The following is an 11116-nucleotide window of genomic DNA, read 5'->3' on the forward strand; positions in this document are numbered from 1 at the left end:
GGTACAGAAGAAAGGTGAATGGAAGCAGAAATGTCCTATAGCAGCCACCATAGGAGTCATTAATTTGAGTCCAATATGACTACTGTCCTGGGTCAATATGTCACATATTAATCATCAGGGCCAGGAGTCTGATACACCCATCCAGTCACTGAGTGGCAATTGTATACAAGGTACCAAGTCTGATTCTGTTTTAGAAATTTGAGACTCCTCTTTTGCTTCTCCTAGATGTACTTCTCTTACATACTTTGAGACTGCATCTTATATTCAGCAATTTAACAATCCATATAGCTGCACATCACAGCACTGAACCAAACCATGTGGTGACTAGGTAACCTTCACATATTAAAAAGCAAAATAAAAACTCACTCTTTTTGAAATTCTTCTTGCTTGCTCTTAAGTTGGTTTAATCGCTCCTTCTTATCTTTAAACCTATAAGGAAAAAAATCAATGTTTCATTTAAACATGCTTTTTCAGTTCAATAAAATTTCACAAATTACTGAGAGCCAATAATGTCTTCAGACACATCTGGAAATACCACCATCCTCAGAGTAAGCACTACACATCTTCTCTACAGGATACACACAGCTGCTTACCAGTGGTTATTTAAAACTAACTTCAAATTCTCAGTTTAAATTTCATTCATGGGTTTACAAAACAGGTGTGTCAGAGTATTAAAGTTAATTTGAGTTCCAGGAAATTGAGGCTTCCATTATAAAAGATAATTTTCATTATTAAGCTTAATTGAATCCTTTGCTCACCAATAAACTGGCTCTTCATAGTTTTTAAAGTACAGAATTTTTTCTTACTATACATTTTATTGCTGGTTATCACAGGCCAACAAGTTACTTAGTAAAAGTTATTAAAAGGGAGGATAACACATGTAGTCCATTGTAAATTCTCCTTAATGTTGCTTCAGTTTACCCATAAAGTTCTTGATATGGTATATTTTCATTTCCAATTACCTTGAAATTTCTAATTTTCCACAAGAGTTCTTTGACCCATAAGCTATTTAGAAACACAGTTTAATTTTCTAGGTGACTTAATGATCTCAATGTGCACTTGAAGGAGTGTGTCCTACAACTGTTGGCTAGTGTTCTGTAAACATCACTAGCTGAAGGTGGCTAACAATGTCAGTCAAATCTTTTAGGTCTGTGCTGTTCAATATGCTAGCCACCAACACATGGCTACTGCTGTGTTCCTAAAATGTGGCTTGCTGTCAGCAAGGATTTGGGTGGAAAAAAAACTGTATGGCTAACATGGTGCAACTGATTTGAATTGCACCAGTAGCAAATCATTACATTATTTTCAAGCAAACACTGGTAACGGCACATGCTACTGTAATGTTATGGAGTCTAAGAACAGGCTTTTAGCTATCTCTTGAATTTCTAGCCTAAATGGAAAGAACAGAACCAAAATAGCCCGAAAAATGAGTTCCTTAAAATAATCCAGAGAAACCTCCCTAAAATAGTATTTCTGTAATTCCATTTTTGATACATACCAAAAGGCATGTACTACTAAATGGAAGATGTAAAATGGTAACTGAAAATATACATTATTAAGCAAAAAAGCAAATTAGGTAGTATCATATGTGACAGATTCATATACTTTTAATATACAATTAAATAAAAATTTAAATTTAAATTCCTCAGTTGTACTAACCACATTTCAACACACATCTGGGTAGCAGCTACCTTGCTGGGCAGGGGCACAAAGTGTCATTGCAGAAAGTTCTGTGGGTAGCACTGCAATGACCAGTAAGGTAGGAACTATCAGAAAACTCAGAACCCAAGGTGGAATGTAGACAGACTCATAGATTCATCAATTAATTTGTCAGATATTTACTTTTATGCCTACCACTTATAACAAAGCATTGTCCAGAATATTAAAAAATCTATATATCCTTCAGTCGACTGTGTATTCTTGGACATATTACTTGATGTATGCTTCCCTGTCTTTGTATAAAAAAATGAGAAACTAATGCGGTGTTTACTTCTGCCTCACTGAGGCAATGTGGTGATTCACGTTCCATTAACCTGAAGGAGCCGAAAAACTCACAAGGCTCATCAAACCATGCAAACAAAAATCTGACATAGAGGATAAAACCTTGCTTTTGGAGGCTACAGAAGTTATCCTTCCAGATGTGCTGTAAAAATGTCACTTTGTATTAAAACAAACTGGGATACAGCTCTGTCCAGCTTTATATTGAGTTGGTTGATTCTCTTGGGTTTTATTTAAAATTAAGCATAAATAAATAAACTGCAGATAGCAGGAATAATAAATAGAAGATAACAATTCCTACTTATCAAACATATTCACAAGAATGTTAGCCTTCGTGAAGGAAATGCAGAATAGGTGATAACAAAGCTAAACAGCAGGGCCTCCCCGGTGGCGCAGCGGTTGAGCGCTGGGTTGCGAAGCTGCGCGCGGCCTCTGCGGCGCCGGTTCGATCCCCGGCTGCTCCCCGGCCACCGGAGGAGGGTCCCACATGGCGCGCAGACCTCTCCTGCCGCCCGCTGCTCCCCTCAGCAGTGTACTTCGGTCCTTCTGCCTGCTCTGCTCCCCGCTCTGGCTCTGGTGAATTCTCTCACCCTCCCGCGCTTCTGACTGTACCCAGTGCATGTATAACAAAACAAACAAAGCCAGCAAAACAAATAAATAAAGCATGCCTCTATAAAAAAAAAAAAAAAAAAAAAAAAAAAAAAAGCTAAACAGCAGATGATTCAAGTAATGTGCTGGTCAGCATCTCAACTACTCATCAGTACACTCATCCACTCCCGGAATTCTCCATCCCACATTCAAGGAAATAAATAGATAAGAAATTCATTCCACAATCATCTACCTTCTCAGTATAGTTCTCTAGAAGTAGAGAAAGATGAACAGTCATCACATTCAAGCCAGATGTAATGATACATATTTTATCTTTTAAAAAACAGGTGGGCATCCTACTTTATGTGCTGTGTTTCAAGTTGGGTTTCACATAAAATATATTTTATCTTTTTCTATCTTCAGAACATACAGCTTTATCTCGTTCTTTAATAGGCACAGAGAATTACACTGAACAGACATCATAATTTATGTATATAAGTTCCTACTTATATCAATGAATATTACCACTGCTTACAAATTTTTACTACTATCAGCAATATTGTAAATGAAATCCTAGTGCACAACTCTTTACAAGTTTTTAAGTTTCTCCATGAGAAATTCTTACACAATATTTACATGCAAAATTCTGGCAGTTAGCTTTAAATTTTCTCTGAATCATTTCATTTAATTTATACCCGCACCAACAGTGAATAACAGAAACTGTCTTTTCACTCTGCCTAAATGTTGTCCATTTCTTTTTATGCTGTCTTTGCCACCTTCTTCAGTCTCCCACCTGCTTCTTCCCAGAGGTAGTTATAATTTATTTGCCTTCATTATCAGAAGCGTTAAAAGCCTTTTTCCTACCTTATTCACTATGCGCTTTGTCCATTTTTTATATTTTTCCTGAAAGGGTTACTGATAGGGAAATCAGCCATTTTTCTTTCATATATTTTTGAAATTTTTTTTTTCAATCTATTGTCTGCCTACTTACGTTTTTGCTGTATAGATCCTTCTAGGCTTTTATGCAGCTACCTTTGCCATCCTGTTGCTGTTATTGAACCTCCCTAGTCTATGTTGTTTACTGAAAATGTCTGTGACCTTGCACTGTGACCACGCTTTCACAATACTAGGTCTTGTATTTTCTCTTCCAATTTGAAAATAATAACCTTATCTACCAAATTCCCCCATACTCATATATGTTTTTTTCCCCTAAAAAAGTACCCCCTTAAAATGACTCAAACAGTCCTCCTGTGATGGAGATTGATGAGAACTAAGAGCGGGTGGTCACACGGTGACCCGCAAGGACAAGAACTCGCTCCCAACACGGCTTGGGCTTCAAGGGAGCTTCCTGGGAGTCATGCCTGTCTGGGCTGAGACTTGACGATACCTGAGGATCAGTTAGATTTGGCCCTTTTAAGGAAAGGAAGACATTATAGGCAGAGGAAATCTGTTGTTTCACAAGCCAAAAAAATTCACTTGCTTTGGGCAAATTCATTTCAACATGCCAAGTGGAATAACAGCAATGGAGTGTATGGCTAATGAAGCATGAAGTGTCAGATAAGAATGTGAGCCTCATTATTCCACAGTCCCATGACCACACACATTTGTGTCTACCAAACCACAGACTGGGCTAGTCACATACATTGGTTCCCACTACCAGAAAAACAGCACCAGGGCAGGTACTCTACGGGGCATCCATATTATTATTAATTCTGTGCTAGGTGATAACACCCCTGACTCACTGAACACTTACTCTGTCCCAGACACAGCACCTTTCATAAACAACTCTAATCGCTCTATTGCCTGCCCAGTCCCTTCCCTCAGGGTAGGGGTATAAATTTACTTTGTGTCCAGAGAAGAAAAGTGTAACACACTTTTCAACTTTTCAAATATGCAAATGAGGGCCTTAAAATTATTCACACCCTTTCAATCCAATATTGTAGTTCAAGGAAAAAAAGATCAGAGGAGGATTTGTATTTGATGGTGCCAATCATGAAATCAGTCATAATAGCAAAAACTGGAAACAACTTTAATGTCCAATAAGAGAATGAGTAATCAAATGACACTATGTTGCCATAAAGGACATTAAAATATTTTTATAGACAAAGACATGAATGTTTATGAAACAGCTGAAAAAAAGAAAAAAGGCAGAATAACCACCTATATACATAGTGTATAAACCCAAATAAAAAATAAAAAAACATGTTTACAAGCATAAAATGATATACAGAAACAAGGCTGAAAGGAGGAAATAGAAAAAAATGTTAACAAAGCTGTGAAAATATGGATAAAATTTGTTTCCTTCTTTAGGAATGAAACTACAAAAGTTTTCTGCAATGATCATATTTTATAAATGGAGGGAGAAAAGATACTATTCAATCCATTAAAATTTTTCACGCACTTGCTTTGAGGATTACATTTACTATTAAAAAATATATACAAATACATGTGTACATATATATGTAAAATCCCCTAAAGAATCTAACATTCTTAGGTCCCTTGAGGCAGATTATATTCTTTGGGCCCCTTAAACCTAAGGGAGAATGAGCACTAACAGTTTTAGGTCAGCGGCAGGGAATCTTTGATTTGGACAGGTTAAGGTGGAAGGGTTATGATCATTTCTGGCTCTAGAAATAAAACAGTGAGGTTTGTCAGGTAAGCAAGTGAGAGCAGAGATGTGCCTGGGGAAGAACGCTCAGCCATGTCCATTATTTAAGTAGAGATGGTTAAAGAACTAAAAACTTCTTGAGTTAGGATATTAACAAAGGAAAAATTACTAACCAATTTTTTCTCCCTTAAGTTCTTTAAGCATACAAGGAGTTGTTTATGAACAAATGCAGCATGAAAAAAAAAAAAAGGTCCTATCAGGCTGGCTCTTATTTAAGAATATTTAGGATGAGATAATACAGTAAAAGCACACTTTTATGCTTTTATTTTATTTATTTATTTTTTTTGTTTGTACATGCACTGGGTACAGTCAGAAGCGCGGGAGGGTGAGAGAATTCACCAGAGCCAGAGCGGGGAGCAGAGCAGGCAGAAGGACCGAAGCACACTGCTGAGGGGAGCAGCGGGCAGCAGGAGAGGTCTGCGCGCCATGTGGGACCCTCCTCCGGTGGCCGGGGAGCAGTCGGGGATCGAACCAGCGCCGCAGAGGCCACGGGAGGCTTCGCAACCCAGCGCTCAACCGCTGCGCCACTGGAGAGGCCCACACTTTTATGCTTTTAAAAGAGTTCTATTTTCTGAGATCCAGCTTTAGTGGTTAAACACAGTAGGTGGTATTGGGTGGGACCAAGACTCTACCTGAAGGGCATAATCAAACAGCAATGAAACTAATAAACTCTTGTCCAAAGATGGAGCTGCCTACCTGTAAAGCTTCTGTTCTGTGGAGTGGGGTATACAAATGCGACCCCAGAATTGAAATCTCAAGACAACGGATTTTTATAGGCTAAGTGGCTAACAACCAAAATGACATCAGAGAAGAACAGAAATAACTAAAGAGTAATTTTCTTTTTTTGTATTAGCATGCCTTCCCTTTGCAATCTTTGGTACTTTCTAAATTTTCTGCTTGTCTTTTTTACCTTACCTCTCAATTTGTTTAATGCCCATATTTCTGTCTACTGGTAAAAAGTAATCATATATTCCTAAAACTCTTATGTGAAGTTAATGCTGCAGCGCTTCAGAAAACCTACTTTAAAGAGTACTACCTACAAGCTCATAGAACTTATCTTTCTTTTTAATCCACACTTCAACTTGTTTTAAATCAGAAGGCAGACTTTCTGGGTGCTGCAGACTCTGGGTATCCTCAGATTGTGCTTCTTGTCCTATTCCTACACTTATCATAAACTGGTAAACAATTCCTTACAAGTTTAAATGGAAAGGTTACTTCAACATTGCAATTTCTATGGAGTAACAGTGCTATTTTTTGTATCAGATAAATGTGTAACCCAGAAGAGTATTTTCCTATTAAAAGAACTGTAATTTTACCATGTTCACTAGTACAGTATCCAAAGATGACTGTACTGGGAATATATCTTTATGTCATTCCTCTTCTTCATTTCATAAAGAAGCACACAAGCTAAAGGGCAGAGGAAAAAGCAGAGAAGAAAGTAAGTAACATTTTAGGCCTGGGGCCAAGGTGGGAGATGAGGAAAGGACAGCGTTGGTGAGGATACCAAGATGATAAGGAAGTCTTAGCACTGAACAACTAGTAAGTAATAAGTGTAGCTACTACACTCTAACAACCAAACTCATATTATCCACAAAATTACATAAAGACCAGTTCCAGTATTAGCAGTCAAAGGAATAATTATATTGCAAGATATAGTCTGTAAAAGAATAAATTATTCTTTATTTTCCTAGAACTGCTAAACCACTAAAGTCTATATATTCAGCTAGTCTATTAATGAAACCTGAAAAAATACACTGACATTTTCAATAACTTTGATATGCATTATCACATTCACGGCCCACACAGGCACAGTTAATCTGGCTAATTTACTGAAAAAAAAAAAAAAAAATCAAAGGTTTTTTTAAATGATGTTGTGAAACTAAGATCTGATGATTTGACTTAACATAAACAAAATTCATGCCTTCATAGAAATACATACTGGACACACATATCTTTCTCAAATAAATAACACTGCACATCATGCACAGTACCATGAAGAATTCAGTAATGCGAAGAAAATAATGGGGAAGCCATCTTAGTGAAAGCAAGGCCTCTCTAAAGGACATTTAAATTGAGACAGGAAAGACAAGGTGCCAAATTACTAACCAAAACACTTTTACTAACCAAAAGTGTTCCAGGAGGAGGGTAGAGAAAGGGAAATGGCCCTGTGGTAGGAAAGAAAGGATTTGAAAGGTCTCTTACTATGGAATAGTGACTATAATGGAGCAAGGCATGACTTTATTTTTTGAGTGCTTAAAATATACTAAATACCATGCTAAATACTCTTATATAATCACTACCTAAGGTATAGACACCCCCACCATTTTCAAAATGAAATAAACAAGCATAGGAAAGATTAAGAAACTTGTTCAAAAATCACATAGCAAGTGGTGGAGCTTGGATTCAATACAAAGCAGCATGAATTCAAAACTCACATTTAAACTCAAGCTTAGTAGCCATAGAGGTAAGCAATAACTAAATCACATGGAACTTCATATGTCTGGTGAGGAGCTTGACTTATTTTAAATGCATGAAAGTCACTCAAAGGATTAACCAAAACAGTGACATTACCTGATTTACATTTCTACTGTGGCTGCCAGAGGGTGCTGAGGTGAAGTTGGATGGATTAAAAAAAGGAAACAGACAAGTAAACAGAAGTAGATAGACTCAAGATTCATTTTGGAACAGGTCAAATGAGACATGCCAATGATTTGGATATCTCCAATAAGAAAAAAGGAAAAGACAACTCTCAGGTATCTGGCTTTAGCATCAAGTGGTTCATGATGGAAAATAATGGATAATAATGGAAAGTGTGGGAAGGTGTAGATTCACTCATTCAACAAATCCTTAGGCAGTTTCTACTATGTAAAGATACATCTATCTGAAAGAGGCTGCAAAGGCCCTGTGGCAGAAGTGTTTGATATGTTTAAGGACAGACATGGAGGCCAGTGAGTACAGCAGAGTAGGTAAGGAATGAAATAATAGCATATTAGAGAATGTAAGAGGCAATATACTGACAGAACTCTGATTAAGAACTTTGGCTTTTACTTTGAGTAAAATAGGAAACCTGTAGAAAATCTGAACAGAGGAATGGAGTGATGTTTCTCTGGCAACAATATGGAATTTACACTACAAAGGAGTATGTGTGGAAGCAGAGGCAATAACCCTGTGGTGGATGAAAGGTGATGAAAAGATGAGATTTGGGATAGGTTTTGAAGAGCAGATGGGATCTGTATAAGGGATTTGATATGGTGGAGTTAAGAAGTGGAAAAGGCAAGGCAAGTGGAAGGTGCTTTGGCCTTTACCAAAGGAAGATTGAGGATCGGGATGAGAATAGGGGTAACAGATTTATCGAGGAAAATCATGAGTTCAGTTTGTCATATTAAGATGGTGATTCTTATTACAAGTTTAAACACAAGTGTTGTGTACAAACTATTTGTGTGTGTGTGTGTGTGTGTGTGTGTTTCAGAGAAGTCTAGAATGGAGATCCAGGAGGCTTCAACATACAGATGGCATTTAAATCATGGAAATGGATCTAGGAAAAGGTACAGAGAACAGGGCCCAGAACAGATCTTTTGACAAATTCCATTGAACATTTCCATCTCATCCCTAGTACTCTTACTGTAAAACTGGTTTAATTTTTAAACCTATCACTCATTACAGCAACCATTTCTAGACATTAAGTGCATCAATGAGACACAGGAACTAAAGAGATCATATCTCACACATTTCAAAAGGTAAAAAAATGAACTCTATTCATGATCAGAGTAACACCAGGAACTCACACTACAACGATTACCTGAGTGAAAAAGGACTTACTGTGCAGGCTCCTCAACAGTAAATTGGGAGAAATAACTTACTGGCTTGTTGTAAATGAATTAATTATTGAACTTTTGTGATCAGAAAGTAAGTGATCTTACTATCACTGACACTAAATTCTTGAAACAAAAGTTGGGAGAGATTGCAACTAATCGTACTGATTTTTCAATGATATTAACCAAGGACTTGTAGCTCTGTTTAGATTTCAAAACAAGGTCAAAATGTGCTCCTAAATTCAATTCTGTTAACTAAGAGTTTGCAGCTCCCAGACTGGATTTTAAAACAAAGTCAAAACACATGCGCAAACTCCTCCGCATCCGAAACAATCTTTGGAGGCAGAGAGGGGGAAAGGGAACGACTAGCTAGTTCGAGTTCACACATTCGAGTAAGAGTGTCTGATAACAAGGTCCATCTGTAACACAGGCTTCCAGGGCCCGAATCCCTCTTAATCAGTTACAGTATCTGGTTCTCCTCTGGTCTCTTCTCTAGTGAATGAATGTGCCTCCGAAGATGGAAAAAGGTTAAACCAAGCTTTTGAATGAGAGTGTAGCAAAGAGCCGAGAATCCAACTGTATGGCAGCAACAGGGGAAGTCTTCTCCAGAGTCACCATCTATCCTTCTTTCGAGTATCCAGAAGCACCGAGGTGTCAGACTCCGCTCCCGTGGGTGGTGGGTAAACAGAGACCTTCCCTCACCTGCAACCCTCTCGGGCTGCGGCTCCCGCCCCCGCTCCCGCTCCCGTCCCCTGAGAGCAAGGCGCCGGCGCAAATCAACCACCTCCCTACCTCCCTCTCCTCTCGCCCGGCCCCAGCCCCAAGCTCTAGGCTGCGGACGCCGAGCCGGAGGAGACTCCCTGAGAAGAAACAGGGCTGTGACGGCCGCCGTACCTCTCACGATCGCGGCCGTCGAAGTAGACGAAATCGCCGCTCTGGACGCACTTGGCGCAGGTCAGCCGCCGGCGGGTGGTGTTGCACAGCGGGCATCGCTCGACCGCCACATACAGCCCCTCTGCGTCGTCCACCGAGTCCACCAGGTCCCGGGCGAGCGGCCGGGGCCCGCAGCCAGGAGCCTCCGGCGCCCGGACTCCCTTCCCACTGGGAGACGCCATGATGGCCTGCGAGCAGAGTCAGTCACGTGGGATTTTGTTTTCAACGAGGTGCATCCTGGGCGGGAGGTGGGGTCGGAGGAGGGGTCTGGCGAGGGCTTGGGGGCGGGGCCGGGAGGGGGTCCGCCCCTGGCCCGCGCCCCGCTCCCAGAACCCGAGAGGAGGGTGGGGGCGCTGTGGCCTGAGAGTCCGGGAGGGACAGCAGGTCTGGGAGCGGGGAGGCCTGTTAGAGGGCCAGTAGGCCAAGAAAATGTCATCTTGGGCTGGATCGTGCCAAGGCTACAGGTGAACGCCTCAGACTTGGGCAAGAACTAGTCATACGACGCCCTCAGGGCTGGGTGAAAACGGATTGGGAACAAAATAAAGGAATTCCTAGAATCGCTATGGATGCCTTTTAAATTTGCCTATCAGTATATAGTAAAATTGGGTGAGGGGTCTGGGTCTTGGAAAGATTGAATTTTGGCTTACCCACCTACTGAAAATAGCTGTAATTTAGGGCAAATGTGCCTGTTTTCTGTTATATGGAGGTAATTACTGTACCCACCTAAATAACGTCGTGAGGATTAATAAGCAAATGTGTTTCAGTGATCTAATATTTTACCAATAATAGTTAGCCAGTGCAAACAACCGTAATGGACGTGGACATCAAAGGCAGTTGTGAAAAGAGGATTTTAGTTAAAGTAATGGCCAACATTCCGCCCTTACTGTGGCCTTGAAGCTCTAAGAAAGAATTTGAAGTAGAATTTAAGCAAGACAGAATTACTCCAAGTTTCTTAGTGTGGAAGTAAAATAGGATGGATAAGAGGATAATCTCAGTAGTTAGTGTTTGAATAAGCCTAACTACAAAATGAAAAGAGAAAAGTGGGCGTATAGGGCATTATCTATCTAGACCAGTGGTTCTCAAGGAGGCGCCTAGCGGGCTGTCAATAATGACTGTC

At 39.8% G+C, this 11116-nt stretch overlaps 1 protein-coding gene across 1 annotated transcript in view; it reads right to left on the reverse strand.

Moving 5' to 3' along the window:
- ATG14 (autophagy related 14) overlaps positions 1–10196 on the reverse strand; it is a 35025-nt gene extending 24829 nt beyond the window's left edge. The window contains exons 1-2 of the mRNA XM_037503394.2: positions 9961–10196; positions 367–429 (exon numbers count right to left, since the gene is read on the reverse strand). Coding sequence (XP_037359291.1) covers positions 367–429; positions 9961–10181 — 284 coding nt within the window. The 5' untranslated portion in view covers positions 10182–10196. The remainder of the gene's footprint in view (positions 1–366; positions 430–9960) is intronic.
- Positions 10197–11116: the final 920 nt, after the last annotated feature.

This window comes from Talpa occidentalis, unplaced genomic scaffold (genome assembly GCF_014898055.3).
Source record: "Talpa occidentalis isolate TD23 unplaced genomic scaffold, MPIMG_talOcc4v2.1 talOcc4.11, whole genome shotgun sequence".
Lineage (NCBI taxonomy): Eukaryota > Metazoa > Chordata > Mammalia > Eulipotyphla > Talpidae > Talpa > Talpa occidentalis.